General features: G+C 40.0%; 2 protein-coding genes across 3 annotated transcripts in view; one reads left to right on the top strand and one right to left on the bottom strand.

Moving 5' to 3' along the window:
* The window catches only part of LOC127433403 (complement component 1 Q subcomponent-binding protein, mitochondrial-like), a 19,540-nt gene extending 16,924 nt beyond the window's left edge, over positions 1 to 2,616 (bottom strand). For both annotated transcript variants that reach the window (XM_051685296.1, XM_051685285.1), the window contains exon 1: positions 2,322 to 2,616. In XM_051685296.1, the coding sequence (XP_051541256.1) occupies positions 2,322 to 2,541 (220 nt within the window). In that variant the 5' untranslated portion in view covers positions 2,542 to 2,616. The remainder of the gene's footprint in view (positions 1 to 2,321) is intronic.
* Positions 2,617 to 2,618: 2 nt separating this feature from the next.
* Positions 2,619 to 5,757, top strand: LOC127439793 (zinc finger HIT domain-containing protein 3-like). Its single transcript, XM_051696004.1, has 4 exons — positions 2,619 to 2,822; positions 4,262 to 4,299; positions 4,398 to 4,450; positions 4,764 to 5,757. Exons 1-4 carry the CDS (start codon positions 2,755 to 2,757, stop codon positions 5,052 to 5,054), a joined length of 450 nt encoding a protein of 149 aa, XP_051551964.1. The 5' UTR covers positions 2,619 to 2,754; the 3' UTR covers positions 5,055 to 5,757.
* Positions 5,758 to 17,500: the final 11,743 nt, after the last annotated feature.

Genomic DNA, 17,500 nt, shown 5'->3' on the forward strand with positions numbered 1-17,500 from the left:
GCGGTTCATTCCAAACTTCCTCAGCCGTCTCAGGAAGAAGAGGCGCTGATGTGTGGATGGACCATGTGAGTTCCTCAGTGATGTGGACACCCAGGAACTTGAAGCTGCTGACTCTCTCCACTGGTGCTCCATTGATGGTGATGGGACTGTGTTCTCTGTCTTTTCTTCTGAAGTCCACCACAAGCTCCTTTGTCTTACTGACGTTGAGGGAGAGGTTGTGCTCCTGACACCAGTGTGTCAGTGTGTGCACCTCCTCTCTGTAGGCTGTTTCATCATTGTCAGTGATCAGACCTACCACCGTCGTGTCATCAGCAAACTTAATGATGGCATTGGAGCTATGTGTTGCCACACAATCATGTGTGTACAGGGAATACAGTAGTGGGCTGAGAACACAACTGTGGGGCTCCAGTGTTGAGGGTCAGTGATGAGGAGATGTTGCTGCCTATTCTAACCACTTGGCGTCTGCTTGACAGGAAGTCCAGGATCCAGCTGCACAGCGAGCTGTTTAAGCCCAGAGCCCGGAGTTTCTCATCTAGCTTGGAGGGTACTATGGTGTTGAACGCTGAGCTGTAGTCTACAAACAGCATTCTCACATAAGTGTTCTTTTTTTCCAGGTGGGAGAGAGCAGTGTGTATTGTAGATGCAATGGCATCATCAGTGGAGCGGTTGTTGTGGTAAGCAAACTGCAGCGGGTCTAGTGATGGAGGCAGCACAGAGCAGATGTAATCTCTGATTAGTCTCTCAAAGCATTTGCTGATGATGGGGGTCAGAGCAACAGGACGCCAGTCATTTAAACAAGTTATATTTGATTGTTTTGGAACAGGCACAATGGTGGATGTTTTAAAGCATGTGGGGACTACAGACAAAGAGAGGGAAAGGTTGAAAATGTCTGTAAAAACACCAGCCAGCTGGTTCACGCACGCTCTGATGACGCGGCCCGGAATGCCGTCTGGACCCGCGGCTTTGCGGATATTCACCCGTCGGAAGGATCGGGTTACATCCGCTACAGAGACGGAGAGTGAACTAACCTCTGTAGCTTCAGCCGCGAGAGCTCTCTCCGCGAGGGCGGTGTTATTTCCCTCGAAACGAGCATAAAAAGTATTTAGCTCATCCGGGAGAGAGGCAGCGGTGTTCATCTCCCAGATCAGGAGAACAGAAAGACTTGATGGAATGTACGTTCCTCTGAACACAACAGGATTTGTTGATCATAAAACATACACCACCTCCTCTAGTTTTACCTGAGAGGTCTTTCGCTCTGTCCGCTTGGTGCACGGAGAACCCCGCGGGTTCAATGGCTGAGTCTGGAATCTCCGCAGACATCCAAGTTTCCGTAAGGCAGATAATGCAGCAGTCCCTCGTCTCTCGTTGGAAAGAGATCCGCACTTTCAGCTCGCAGAGCTTGTTATCCAGAGACTGAACATTTGCCAGTAGAATAGTGGGTAGCGGGGGTCGATTTGCGCGGCGTCTTACTCTGATGAGAACGCCGGCTCTGTTTCCCCCTTTCCTCCTGCGTTTCTGCGGCCGTGCCGCCCAGACAAAGGGCTCCGCTTGCGTGTTTGTAAACAGCGGGTCGGCATTGAGAAATATGAAGTCCGGTTTACGGTGTGAGATCGCTGAACCAATGTCCAAAAGTGTTTGTCTGTCGTAGTCAATAAGGCAGACAACATCCAAGACAAAAAACATAAGAATTGGGAGCTCGCAATGCAGCAGCCATACTCGGCGCCATCTTGAGTAATAAATAAAAATAAAAAAAATAATTAAAAAAAAGTTCGCCGAGTTTGCCGATACAATAATTAAGGTGTTGGAAAAGGCCGATAACCGATTAATCAGCCGATAGTTTTTAAAATCCATTTAAAGAATAATAATTTAAAAAAAGAATTCTTAGTCCATATTTACCTTGAACAGCACAGACAGTCGACTTCTAATACAAAACTCAAAATCTGGTAAATATAAAGGCTATAAAACACTTCCGTCATTTCGGGCTTGTTTATAGTTAAAAGTCCCGTGTTGAGCACCAAATATTATTTTCGTCTGGTTATTTGTGAGATTTTGGTTGCACATTATACTGCTTTTATTTTATTTTTTTCATTTTGGATCCTCTATGTCTGTGCTTGTATCATTCTATAAATTGATTAAAAACAAACGGCCGATTAATCTGCAAATTCCACTATCGGTCGACCTTTAATGTGTAACAATTTCATACACCACAGTATTTATTTACAGTACTTCAAAGTAGTATTACTTTGGTACCTTTTTGTTAGTGGCTATGCTTCAAGCAAACACTATATTAGCATATTGAAAATTAATAATAATCTTATTACCGTCTGTGTGCAGAGCTCCACAGCCGCAGGACGCTGAAGGCAGAAGCCGTTTAGAAGTGAGCAGTTTCGGCCTGTATCCTGACGCCGCTCCGTTATGACACCTGCTCCAGATGGACCGGCTGAAGGGGCTGATGCTGCTGATGCTGATGCCGGGAACAGCGGCGCTTTTGCCAGACAAACGGGCTGCGAGGTGCGCGGCGCGGCTCAGAGACTTCAGCATGACTGTGGATCAGATCGGCAACTCTTCCCGAATCCCGACTGACAGACACATGGGGAAGGACACCGGAAGCGCTCGCTACAGACAATCGGAAGTTGTCACCATCAGAGCCACGTGGTCCGCTCGAGTTTACAGTCAGTTCTAGCGAGCACATTCATATTTATTTGTTTATTTATTTTTATTTTTAGCTTATTATTGTTTTATTTTAGATTTGTCATGCAGCTTTGTGGAGTTTGTAGCGAACAGGTGCCAAAATACAGATGTCCTGCGTGCAGAATAAGATAGTAAGTTATTTATTGGAAACATACTTTTTTATAAGCATCTTTATGTTTCAAGTCATACAGATCAAGCTAAATAATAAACAAAAAAATCAATGTTCATTTTGTTAAATGCATTCAGTGAGTAAATTATTTATTTATTAATTATTCTATTCCTAAATGTATTTTATTCCTGTTAACAGAAATATATTGACATTTTAAACTTAGAAATTAAAGGAATATTCCGGGTTCAATACAAGTTCAGATCAATGGACAGTATTTGTGGCATAATGTTGATCACCACAAAAATTAATTTCCATTCGTCCCTCCTTTTCTTTAATAAAAGCACAAATGTGTGTTCCAGTGAGACACTTACAATGGAAGTCAATGGGGTCAATTTTTGGAGGGTTTAAAGGCAGAAATGTGACGCTTATAATTTTATAAAAGCACTTACATTAATTCTCCTGTTAAAACTCGTGTATTATGTGAGCTGAAAATAGGTTTAAATTGCTGTTTTCAAGGTTGTTTTAGGGTTGACATCACATCACCATAGCAACGAAGTTGTAAAATTGTCTATATCTTTCCACAGATGCGGTTAGTAAGTGATTTTGTAAGTGATGCGGTTGAAGTGTGAAATTACACATTTATCAGAAATGAATACATGTTAGTGAGAGACTGCAATACTAAACACTTAATGGTACGGAAAGAAATGTAGAAATCGGATGATTTAGCATGTTTTTGTTGATGATGTTTTATTTGCAGCTCTGGGGACAAAATGATTATTATTATTATTATTATTATTATTATTATTTGAATTTTATCCCCTTTTCGGAATGCCTGATTCCCAGTGTGCTCTAAGTCCTCGTGATGGCGTAGTGACTCGCCTCAATCCGGGTGGCGGAGGACGAATCTCAGGTGCCTCCGCGTCTGAGACCGTCAATCCGTGCATCTCATCACGTGGCTTATTGAGCGCGTTACCGCGGAGACATAGCGCATTTTGAGGCCTACGCTATTCTCCTCGGCATACACACAACTCACCACATGCCCAATTGAGAGTGAGAACCACATTATAGCGACCACGAGGAGGTTACCCCATGTGACTCTACCCTCCCTAGCAACTGGGCCAATTTGGTTGCTTAGGAGACCTGGCTGGAGTCACTCAGCACGCCCTGGATTCAAACTCGCGACTCCAGGGGTGATAGTCAGCGTCAATACTCGCTGAGATACCCAGACCCCCGGGGACAAAATTATTGACTTTTTTCAATTAAAATTGTAATAGGTTGTAATGAAACATTACAAATAGCATAACTTGTGACTTGGTACGGAACTGTAGGAATGAGCCACATGAGTAATGTTGAAGTTTAATGGCAGTAAATAGTGTCCCTTAAATGTGTTGTGGTTCCACAGGCCTTCAGCTCACCTGGTTCTGTTAAATCAAGTATTGTGTGTTTTACTTTTCCTTGCAGTTGTTCAGTGAGTTTCTTTAAGAGACACAAAGATGATGGTACGAGAGTCCTCTGATGCAATAGTCTATTGTTAAGCACGTGTTATTATATTAACATTATAAACTAATGAAGTTTTTGTTTTTCCTGCCTTTCACAGATTCATGTCACCCAGTCAAAGAAACAGCAGCACCTGTCAGCACCCCAACACCTGTGAGCAGTGGTTAGTAATGGATTATTATTATTACTCATGTCTGTACTGTAGTAATACATATTATTATATAGAGAGAGAGAGAGAGAGAGATGCAACCCATTTGATGCATGGATTTTAGCTGGATGTCACACTTAACTACACATGATTCATTTATTTATGCGCTTTCATGTAAATCTGTCTGATTTCAGCTGAACAGCCGTGGACTGTTGATGATCTTCTTGATGAAGACAGTCAGAGTGACAAAGTGCCCTTACAGAAACTTCAGTGGCTAGATGAGTAAAGTGAACACGAGGAAATCAGTATTCAGAATAGCGGTCAACTGATAATGGGATTTTCAATACAATCTCAAACGTTTGGGAACAGATGTGCAGTTTCACAGTTTCTCATGTGAACTCCGGTGAGTCCGAGGCGCTGAAGGCTCTGCTGTGGAATCCACACCTCCGACAGGAAATGATGTCAGTGGACTCGGCTGAAGATAAAGCCAAAGCCGTGAAGAATGCCATGCAGGAGCCACTGTTTGTGGAGTTCACTGATCAGTGCTTAAAAATGATTGAACCAGCACAAATGGAAGAAGAGGATGATGAGGATGATGATAATGAATAAGCTTATTGTCACATATGGACCGATTCTTAATGAACACGGACTAAACTACTGAACATGCATCAAGTCCAGTACTCTCAGTCGGGTGCTGTTTTTTGTTTGATGTTGGACTTCTTGTTTGTCTTACAAATAGTGTAAGATGTCTATGTTTTATTAAATGTCTTTTCAATGCAAAGTTGTAGTGACAGCATTTACCTAGCTTTAGCATGTTTAAATATGATGAAACATTTCAGTAATGGATGTAGCTGAACATTTAGGTTTAAAATTGCTCTTGTAGAGCTTTTCTTAAAAATGTTTTGTAGAGTTTGAGCTCAAATGTTCTGGACACATTACTCAGATTTGACATTGTCCCAGTACAGCAGTCGGTCTTTGCAAGCTATCATGCACTTTATGAATTTTAGAAATAGTTTTTGACCAACTACAGAATTCATGTTAGAGAAAACCCAGGACCAGAGAACATGCATATAATGATCTTTATTGGCATTATCAAACACAACAGTGACAAAGTGATCTTTTCTTTCAACTCTAAGTCTCATATTTTGTGATTAATGCCCTGGGATTAAAAATATATAGAGGTAATTGTTGTTTTTCATAAATGCCATAAATGCACAAATTAAAATGTCGTAAATGCACATTTTGCACATGTAATTAAATATTTCATAACCAAAACGACAGTGTAGCTGAGACATTTAAAGAGGTGGGTTTCCTTAAATTTCTAGGTTTTCTTGAAATAAATGTTAATTTTGCTGTTAACGTGTAAAGGTTTTTTTTTTTTTTTTTTTGGTCTCCTGAGGGATACAAATATTTAAAGGGATAGTTCACCCAAATATGAAAATTATCTCATCATTTACTCACCCTCATGCCATCCCAGATGTGTTTGACTTTCTTCTGCAGAACACAAATGAAGATTTTTAGAAGAAAATTTTAGCTCTGTTGGTCCATACAATGCAAGTGAATGGTGACCAGAACTTTGAAGCACCAAAAAGCACATAAAGGCAGCATAAAAGTACTCCATAAGACTCCAGTGGTTTAATCCATGTCTTCAGAAGTGATATGATAGGTGTGGGTGAGAAACAGATCAATATTTAAGTGCTTTTTTACAATAAATCTCCACTTTCACATTCTTGTTTTGTTTTTGGCAATTCGCATTCTTTGTGCACATCGCCACCTTCTGGTCAGGACTGATCAAAGGTGGAGATTTATAGTAAAAAAGGACTTAAATATTGCTCTGTTTCTCACCCGCACCTATCATATCACTTCAGAAGACATGGATTAAACCACTGGAGTCTTTTTGGATTACTTTTATGCTGCCTTTATGTGCTTTTTGGAGCTTCAGTGTTCTGATATTCACACAATTAAATTCAATATCTCTGAGAAATCATTTTAAAAATGATTTGGATATATCAGCAGCACATTAACCGGCGAATTAAAAGAAACTAAATACTCGTAATCACTTTCAAGCTGTGCAAGAAACATCACTTAAAGGAATGTTCCGGGTTCAATACAAGTTAAGCTCAATCGACAGCATTTGTGGAGTAATGCAAAAAAATCTATTTCGACTCGTTCCTCCATTTCTTTAAAAAAGCACAAATCTGTGTTCCAGAGAGACACTTACAATGCAAGCTTAACTTGTACTGAATATCCCGGAATATTCCTTTAAATACTGAATCATGGATCATGCTGAAATACAGGAGCTCTGTTGTATAAAGTAATAATAGAGTATGTGATGATTATAAAAGGTCTAAAGTACACTGATTGTACACACTCCAGAATTAAAGGCACTTTATCATGTAGAGACCTGAGAGAGAATACACAGCTGTGTTACAATATCAGACAGCAACAATAAAGCAGCTAAATGATTCATATCACTTCATGTAATCTCAGACTGACTCGATGTTCAGTGGGGGCTCTGTGGGGGCTATGACATCTGTTGCAGGGCTCCCTGTTCTTCTATCTGTTTAGGCTGTTTCAATTGCTTCTGTCTCTTTATGTAATCTCAGACTGACTCGATGTTCAGTGGGGGGATCTGTGGGGGCCATGACATCTGTTGCAGGGCTCCCTGTTCTTCTATCTATTTCGGCTGTCTCAATTGCTTCTGTCTCTTTATGTAATCTCAGACTGACACGATGTTCAGTGGGGGCTCTGTGGGGGCCATGACATCTGTTGCAGGGCTCCCTGTTCTTCTATCTATTTCGGCTGTCTCAATTGCTTCTGTCTCTTTATGTAATCTCAGACTGACACGATGTTCAGTGGGGGGTCTGTGGGGGCCATGACATCTGTTGCAGGGCTCCCTGTTCTTCTATCTGTTTAGGCTGTCTCAATTGCTTCTGTCTCTTTATGTAATCTCAGACTGACACGATGTTCAGTGGGGGGCTCTGTGGGGGCTATGACATCTGTTGCAGGGCTCCCTGTTCTTCTATTCTAATCTTTTCTATTTGCAAAAGTAATGTTTGGGAGTGTAACATTTATATTTCCTACTGACACACTAAAGCTGAAGATATAAATAACCATCTTAAGACAAATGCTTTTGTGAAACATCTTATGTGCCTAAGACTTTTGCAAGGTACTGTAAATCTTGATAATTATGTGTTTGTGTAAAAATGGCTTCAATGGCTGTTTGTTTGAAATGACGGTTCCTCTGATAAAAATAAATAAATAAAATACTTAATGCCAAATGATTAATGCATGAAATAATGAAGGCATGTTTCCCACAGTTTTTTACTAAATGAACAAAAGAACAATATTCATTCATTTCATTTAGATGCACCAATACAGTAATATTTACCTACACATAGTTTTAATCAAACATTTTTGTGAGCCCAATAAAATTTTATTATGATACAAAATATAACTGAATTATTGTTATTATATGGAGTATTATGAGGATTACATTTGTTTTGTAAAATAATAATAATATAATATTTTTGTCGTATTTACTTCAGCTTTTATTTCGGCAGAACACTGAAGTGCAGTGTGTTTACCGTCACCACCTGTTCTTTCTGCTGTGTCCCATTTTTAGATTTGATGAATAACTTGTAGCGGTTACAAATGTTTGGAATTGTGTGTGAATCTGCAGCGCTTTGCTTTCATAATGCACAGGTACTGCTGTGAGACCTCTGAAAACAGCGTCATCACAGAACCTGTTCACATACTGATATTTTTATGTTATTTAATAATTGTGCATCCCTGAAGGATCATGAAATTAGTCTCACGATGTGTTATTTTGGAAAACATCCAAATAAAACGTACACTACAATCATTGAGATTTTCACGATATTGCTTAATTTTATGTTGCCAGTAAAATCATCGAGATAATATTGTGAATATTCAATATAGCGCCCAGCAAAATGGTAATTTTACGGTTTATGGTGTTACGTCATGGCAACAAAGTTGTAAAACTGGAGGAACTTATTTATATTAACTTTGATCACAGTAAAATCATGTTAACACACATATTGTCTATGTGTCTATACTTTTGAAACAGTGAGTATTTTAATGTTTACAGATTGACCTCATTGACTTCCATTGTAAGTGTCTCACTGGAACACACATTTGTGCTTTTATTAAAGAAAAAGAAATTAATTTTTGTGGTAATCAACACTGTCACAAATGCTGTCGATTGAGCTCAACTTGTACTGAACCCGGAATATTCCTTTAAAATATAATACATAATAATATATAAAAATGCTGTTTTATTTTTCTAATTGCCCGAATCAAAAGAGTCCTGCAGCCTCAAGTTTCTATGCTATTCTGGACTCTAGATATCACTTGTTTATGCTTAAATTTATGGGATTTTTGTGCCAATTTTGCCATTTAAAAAGGAAGAAAAAACAACATAATATATGAACATGTTAAAAAAAAAATTCCAATAGCAACTTCTTAAAAAGAGTTTGTACACATGGACATATCGGACAGGTGATGATGGTCGACAGTGTATTTTCAAGGTACTATTATAATCCCACATTAAACAGTCTGTGTGTGTTTTAACTGTGCTACATCTAACCGTTAAGAGCAGGTGCTCAAAAGGTCATGTTACTTCCTGTTTAGGTGACAACCCAAGAATAAACACCAAATAACAGTCTGTAATCAACACATCGCTTCACTGTCTCTCTTTGATTTGCACATGATTAGTTAGTGTGATCAGATTATATGCCACACTTTTATTTCCTCCGGTGTAAATGTGACTCAGTGAAGTGAAGATACAGAACTCTGATCTCAGTACCACAGGTGTTTGGCTCAGGTGAGCTGGATCTATTCTGGTCTATTTAAGGGATAATCGGGTGCACAGACGGCAGATGTCACAGAGGAGAGAGAGGGGTGGACGGATCTTGTCAGGGTTCCTTTACACTAATCAATTTCCATGACTTTGTAATTACTGGATTTGTAAAAATCATTATTTTAAAATGTTTGCATTGTGATATTTTCATGACAATTGAGCACATTTCCCCTTCAAATTAACATTATTGTAATGCAAAAAATAAATAAAAAAAATTAAAATTAGGAATTCCATTTCCACAGCGAAATATATATTAATATAAACTTTATATGGCCTAAATAATCAGCGATAATTGTGAAATGCATATCAATGTATATGCGCACTCTACCTGTGATACAAATTAAAAATCATCATAAATTCACAGCTGCTTGTATGTGGGTGGCAGCTTGTGTCCTGAGGTTGTGCAGACGCCGCTGGTACCTGCGCCAGCAGTACTGGATACAGAACGCCTTCAGTGAACGCACCCTGTCCCTGTGCTGCTCCAACATCTCCAACTGCACAACACATACACATTACATGAATTTTACAGACATCAAGTGAAATCACTGGAAGTCCTCAAAGTGCAGCAGGATTTTAATTCTTCATCCTGCAGTATTTTGACAAATCTGTTTTAAATGATGCACACTCATATGAGATGAAGACTGGTTTTATAGTTGGTCTAGAAAATGTGGTTTTATTCTACATCAGGCTTATGGTGACTGGCATATACCACAAATATTCCTCCTCTTGGTAACCCTCCTATTATCAGGCACTTTCAGTTACAGAATAAATGAGTCATGGGTAATTATGCCAGTCAAGAGATGCCAGTCATGTGAATTCAAAATTACTGTGCAAAATGTCACAACAGAATAAAGTCATCAGAGTGGCTGCTTTACCAGGGAGTGTGTGAGAAAGACTTTGGTCCTCCCACAATGCACCATGTTGTTGTTGTCATACGAGCTGGGGGTGGAGTTGGGGGCGTCTTCTGAGGACCACACTGAGCACAATCTCCACAGCAGATCCCAGAACAGCCTGATCACTCTAGTCAGTGTCTGTGGGAGAGAGTTGAGCTTCAGAAACAACATATTGATCCTGACACACCATGCACAGAGCAACTACAGCACAAATACAAAAGGTCTATCCGTTTAAGCTCTTAAATGTCATTTTAAAAGTGCACCTTGATTAGGGCTGGGAACAGAGGACCTTTTTCTTTTAACCTCCTGAGACCCGAGCGTGGCTGCTGTGTGCATTTCGCTTTTCCCTTTTTGATTTGTAACTAGTAGCCCCTAATAAACAAGCAAAATAAATAAAAAACATTCTAGAGCAAATAGTTTTCCTAAAAACTGATGTCCACACATGTGACAGTGAGACTACACTGTGAAATTTTAAATAATATCAAACTATAGAAAGTTAGATTTTTTTCGTCAAATAGGTTATTATGTTTCCAGGAGTGTTGATTATTCATGTTTTTGAGACGTTACAGACATTACAGCTGATTTTCTATAAAGCTGAATAAATAAATAAGTAATGAGCAGCAGCGTCCAATCACTGCCAACCATGTTAAAATAAAATGATACATTATAAATTCTGAATCTATGTACTGATTATCATTGTCACATGTCTGTCAAACATGTTGAGTGATCCAAACATCATCTGCAGCCTGAAACTGAACTTTTGATCAGATTTTAGGAGTGAATGCACTTAACTGCATAGAGAGCTATAGGATGCTCCCTTGCTCCCTATTTAGTGAATGACTTAACCTCCAGTGTGCTGTCTGTCTGCACTGGTCTCAGAACAGTTTGAAATGCACCTTATTTTCATCCTAACTCCATATAAAGCCTCTGAAAGCAACATTTTCAGCTTTTTCATGAATACATTTATTCTCAATGTGATAATGCACAGTACATATATGTTAATGAACAGAACCGTATTGTACAGTGATAACAAAATAAAATAACAACATTTATATTACAATGAAGTGAAATGACCCACAGATTTGTTACTGTGAAATGTTATTCAAAATAACTAACATGTTTTTGGAACGTCTATCAGCGCTTCAAATCTCAAATAATGAATGAAACATTTAAATCGGCATATCAAATTAAACTACAGATGCTACTCTTTACAACCAAACAGGTTTCAGTGCAAAATTTGAAGAGGTTTCTATCCAGAGGCACTTTTGTTGGCACATAGAAGTTCACGGAAATCGATGGTGTTTGGTCATGTGACTCGGTGCATCAGAATTTTAACCCTTAAATGACTCCTTAAGAGTGTCCTGAACAGCATGCAATGGGTTATGCTGACCTCCAAGAGGCATTTAGTAAAGTCCATGCTACTCAATAACCACCTCATCGATCCCATGATTGTGCCTACCTACTGCCTCTTGTACCTGCCACCTTGGAACAAATACGTACCGCTACCATTTTCACAAAACTGGACCTAAGCAATGCTTACAGCCTGATATGAATACATGAAGGGGACAAATGGAAGACAGCATTTTTCTCACACAACGTGCACTATGAGTATCAGGTCATGCCCTTTGGTCTTGCCAACTCACCTTCCATGTTCCAGGCGTTCATCAATGATGTCTTCAGAGACATGATCAACAAATGTGTCATTTTGTACATTGATGACATTCTTGTGTATTCCTCTAACCAGGAGTCTCACTTGCTACATGTATGCAGTGTCCTTCAGCGTCTCATTGACCACCAGCTGTGTGCCAAGATTGAGAAGTCCGAGTTTCATTGATCAACCATTTCCTTCCTGGGGTATGTGTTAAGTGCCCATGGGGTTACAATGGATTCCACTAAGCTCCAAGCTGTGAGGGACTGGCCTCAGCCAAAGTCTATGAAGGATCTGCAGTGCTTCTTGGGGTTTGCTAACTTCTATAGCCGCTTCATTCGTAATTGCTGCGCCTCTCACATCCCTGCTCAGCGGCAAGCCCTGAAGACTGATGTGGACTGACACAGCCAATCAGGCCTTCGAGGACCTCAAGACTGATTCACCCATCACTTAATTTGAAGCACCCTGATCCATCCCAACCCTTTATTGTGGCGGTAGATGCCTCTGAGAATGGGATTAGGGCCATCCTTTCACAGAGACATGAGGCAGCTGGCAAAGTATTCCCATGTGCCTTTTACTCCTGCAATTTGACTCCTGCTGTACGCAGTTATGATGTGGGCAATCAGGAATTGTTAGTGGTCAAGGCCACCTTCAAAGAAGTCACTGGTTAGAGGGAGCCCAATATCCCTTTCTAGTACTCATGGATCATAAGAATCTGGAATATCTTCAGTCAGCTCGAAGACTGAACCCTCGACAAGCACACAGGACACTGTTCTTCGCCCGCTTTAAATTTAATTGAACCTACAGACCCAGATCTAAGAATGTGAAAGTGGATGCTTTGTCATGACTCCATAAGATGGATTTAAACAGGAACATCGCTGAGACAATTCTTCCCACTTCCAAGATGGCCCCGGTGAGATGGGAGATCATGAAGGAGATTCGCCTTGCTCAGCACTCAGATCCCACTCCTAGAGCATGTCCAGTTGATAAGACCTATGTTCCTAAACAGGTACATACCCAGCTCATACAGTGGGTTCATTCCTCTCTCAGTTCTGGTCATCCTGGCATTCTTACACCATTGGCCTTGTTCAAAATAAATTCTGGTGGCCCACGTTAGTAACTGATTTAACCAATCATGTGAAAGACTGTTCTATTTGTGCACAAACCAAATCTTCCATACAGCTTCCCTCAGGCCTTCTCGAACCTCTGCCTGTTCCTCAGCGACCTTGGTCTCATATAGCAACTGACTTCATCACAGACCTGCCAGCATCACAAGGTAACACCAACATTTTTGTAATCATTGATAGATTCTCCAAGGCTTATTCGTCTTATTCCATTGAAGAAATTGCCCACTGCTATGGAGACAGCGGAGACAGTTTTCCACTATGTGTTTCGCTTTTATGGGTTACTGGAGGATATAGTTTCAGACAGAGGTCCCTAATTTATTTCCCGTGTTTGGAAGGCTTTATGTACTCAACTTAACATTACTGTGAGTCTCGCTTAAGGTTATCACCCCCAGTCGAATGGTCAAGTGGAGAGACTCAAACAGGAGGTCAGATGGTTTATTCACAGCTACTGCAGCACCCACCAGAGCGATTGGAGCCGATTCTTACCTTGGGCAGAGTACGCTCAGAATTCCCTGGTTAATTCTTCCACAGGCTTAACCCCTTTCTGTTGCATCCTGGGGTTTCAATCTCCTCTCTTTCCTTGGTCCGGTGAACCGTCCGAGGTGCTAGCTGAGGATGATTAAGTTCGTAGCAGTGAACATACTTGGAATGCTGCTCATGTACACATACAATGAGCCATCAGATGGCAGAAGATTCAGGCAGATTGACACCACCGACCAGCCCCCACTCTTCAACCAGGGCAGAGGGTCTGGTTATCCAGACGCCGTCTATGCTTGCAGCTACCCTGCCGCAAACTGAGCCCCAGGTATATAGGCCCCATCTCTATTATCAAGCAAGTTTATCCAGTCTTGTATAAGCTTCGGCTGCCTGCTCATTATCTTGTTTCCCCTACCCTTCATGTAGTGTTGGGTTCGAGTCCACCTTAGTCGAGTCCGAGTCAAGTCCGAGTCTTTAAACAGTCGAGTCCGAGTTCAAAAGAGGCCAGGTCGGACTCAAGCCCGAGTCCATAACAGGCCGAGTCTGAGTCGAGTCCAAATTAATCTGTCATGAATCTGAATTAAAATTGTAACCACAAACTCAACATCAATATTTTAAGCTTATTTTAAACTTCACAACTAAGAAAAAATAGTTTGTCAATATAAATGTAACAAAAACACCTGTTGCATTTCATCTATACATTTTATGATTAGTGTCCTGCTGAACAGACTTCAAAGTGAAAGCATATTCTTTAGGTGTATGAAGACAAAACTGTCCTTTAACACACTTCTTATTGCGTTCTGTTGACATTTCCCCCTCCACTCAAACATAGACTAAAGAAAGTGAACGCTGCGTTAGTCATTACAACCAGAGTTATTATGTTTCAAATTTTTATTTAGTTTTTATTTCTACTTCATTTGTCAATTCAATTTAATTTAGTATTTTTTAAAATTATCCCAATCTAAAGAAATAATAGTCAATACTGAGAGTCCCACAAGGCTCTCTTCTTGCGCCACTTCTGTTTAACCTGCATATGTTCCCACTAGGCCAAATTATGAAAAAGAACCAAATTGCGTGCCATAGATATGCAGATGACACCCAGATCTATCTAGCCCTATCGCTAAATGACTACAGCCCCATAGACTTTCTGTGCCAGTGCATTGATGAAATCAACAGTTGGATGTGCCAAAACTTCCTTCAGTTAATCAACACCAAGACAGAGGTCATCGTATTTGGCAACAGAGGTGAAATCCCCAAGGTGAACACATACCTTGACTCCAGGGGTCTAAAGACAAAAATTCAAGTCAGGGATCTTGGTGTCATTTTGGAGTCAGACCTTAGTTTCAGTAGTCACATCAAAGCAATAACTAAATCAGCCTACTATCATCTGAAAATATAGACAGAATTAGATGTTTCGTATCCAGACTTAGAGAAACTTGTTCATGCATTCATCACCAGTAGGGTTGACAGGGATGGGCAGTATTTCAGATACATGTATTTGAAATACAAAATACTTTGAAAAATTAAAATAAAATGTAATGTAATTTAAATACATTGAAGTTTGGTATTTGTGTATTTTCAAAATACAAAAAATACTTTGTGTCAGTCAACCTCTTTATTAGGCTGCTAATTTCTGTATCAACTAGTTCAGGCATGCCCCCCCAACCCCAACTTACATGCACGCGAACTGCAGAAGGAGTAAAAGAGCACTGGCAAGGGGAAAATATCATTAGCACTGGCATTGGATATTAGCGCTAGCTAGTCAGTCTTGCTAGCTAATCGGTTGTTGGTGTTAAGGCGGCGTCTCACTAGCCGATATTTCCAATGATTTTTAGGTGTAAGCTTCATTAACAATCACCGGCCAGGCAGAGGGAGACAGACATTAGCGTCTCTCAGCGGGAGGTGTCAATCACTGTACTGTCGGGACTCCCTGCTGATTTAATGGCTTCAAAGACTGAAAAAACACATCCGTTCTGTTTGAAAAAATCATTCTGTCACCAAGGCAGGGTCTTGTGTTCTTGTCAAGGGATCAGTGAGCTTTTTGTTTTGCTGAAGAAAGCGATTCCTGTAGGTCGTTTTTATCTTGTTATTAGTAGAAAATCTCTCGTTTTTACCTGATATAAAAAATATAAACATATAAGGATAAAATATCTTTTTACTAGAACATTTTGTTATTCAAGACATATTTTGTTATTACCAGAAAGGATCACATTTTTACTAGAAAATAAGTTGTTTTTACTATGTAATATGTAGTAACGACATCACTGAGTATGTGGCAGCACTGCACCATCTACTGTTTTAAAAGAGGACGTGGCTCAGCCCATTTATGAGAAAATCAGGACTGTGGTTGAGAAAATTGTGCAAAAAGTCACATGACTCACAAGTGGTATGAATTTGTTCACATCGGATTTTGTATTTGTTTGACAATCTTGTAGAATATATTGTATTTAATTGTGAAATATGATGTAGGCTCATATGAAACACATTTTTTTTATATTTGTAAAACACAACACATTTGTTTGTTAAGCCAGTGGTACAGGACAACTGCTCTTCATTGTCTCTCAAATGGCCCTTTGGGTTTCTTTATGTCTGAGAGTCAAATTTTCCTTTGCAAAGTGGATTGTGTTTGTTTGCAAAATGTTCTATTTGTTTGTTCACTTTTGGCAGAAATATGGCTCCATAAATTCAAGCCTCGATCTTATGCATGAAACATTTCAGATGCTCAATTCTTTGACTACTAGGCTACATGATGTGTAAACGGACTTCCATCGTTTGCTAAAATCACGTGACTTAGCCTCAGTGTCGGTTCTAGCTTGTATGGCGCCCTGGGCGAAACACAAAGTTGTTGACGGGGGGGGGGGGTCTTTGTGGGTGCCTCGTGCTGCCTCCCCGCAAGATGCCGCCCTGGGCAACTGCACATGTTGCCCATGCCTAAATCTGCTACTGCTTGGTCTGATTGGTGCATGTTCTGAAGCCTCATTCAAAACAAAAGATTCATAAAGTTTTCAAAGCTTCGTGACGCAATGATTCATAAGTGCCGCATCAAGACCTACTGTAGTAAACAATCTGTACGAAAATACAGAACGAATCGTGTCCCATATTGATTTCACCTTTGAATAGAATGAATACCGTGTCTCCTGTCGGACAATCCTGTACCGAAAAGGGATGTGTGGCAACCCTTTGCTTGTTAAAACTGCTCATGTTTCATGTAGCTGAATGGTGACAGTCTGTGAACAACAGTTTGAAAGTCATCATCGCACAGATACTCAGAGGAAACGGGAAAACATGCGCTGTCAATTCAGCTATGAATCATCTAGTCTCAAAGCGCTTGTGGTTGACAACCATTCCTCGCCACTGTTAATCTGCATTAACTCCATATGAAATTCCTGTATTTTCTAGCCTGTGCTGCTCTAACCAGCATGACTCACTTTGATGTGATGTACTATCGGTCCACATTTTCAGATTTGGTCTGAACAGACCAGAGCGTCCAGATTCCTTTCAGATTGTTGGTTTCTCTCATGCCTGTGGACAAACTGCAGTGCAGATGTGATGAGTTTTTCTCAGTGCAGTTTCTTGTCTCTTCACCCCTCCATAAAACACTTATGGAACGAGCTTTCAATTTTAGCCTCACGCAAAGAGTCTTTCATATCTGTCACTCCTTTAAACCCCCAGAAATGGCCCTTCAACTCTACAGTTATTCCACGTGTGCCCACATTTATAAAGATGGCATGGAAATGATCATATCTTTCATTTCTCTGGTACCTTTAAAATGGTCTTGGAGCTGCTTACAAAGTTCCACAGTTCTTGATGTGAAAAGTTTCCACACTAGGAAATGGGTTTATATAAACAAGAGAATTTATTCTAATATCAGGAGAAAGATCTCAACTGCACACAGGTGGCAATCAAGCCATTATGAGCCTTGAAAAGTAATCTGGGCGTGCCAGAGCCATTACTAATGCACTGAACTATTTATAGCTTGATTTTAATTCATTTCGTTCACAGTTAATATTCACAGTTAAATATGTCAT

The sequence above is a fragment of the Myxocyprinus asiaticus genome, chromosome 4 (assembly GCF_019703515.2).
Source record: "Myxocyprinus asiaticus isolate MX2 ecotype Aquarium Trade chromosome 4, UBuf_Myxa_2, whole genome shotgun sequence".
NCBI lineage: Eukaryota > Metazoa > Chordata > Actinopteri > Cypriniformes > Catostomidae > Myxocyprinus > Myxocyprinus asiaticus.

Coding starts and splice junctions, on each gene's coding strand:
- LOC127439793 (XM_051696004.1), top strand. CDS start 2,755: ATGCAGCTTTGTGGAGTTTGTAGCGAACAGGTGCCAAAATACAGATGT. Junction 2,823..4,261: donor CCTGCGTGCAGAATAAGATA/GTAAGTTATTTA, acceptor TTTTCCTTGCAG/TTGTTCAGTGAGTTTCTTTA. Junction 4,300..4,397: donor TAAGAGACACAAAGATGATG/GTACGAGAGTCC, acceptor TGCCTTTCACAG/ATTCATGTCACCCAGTCAAA.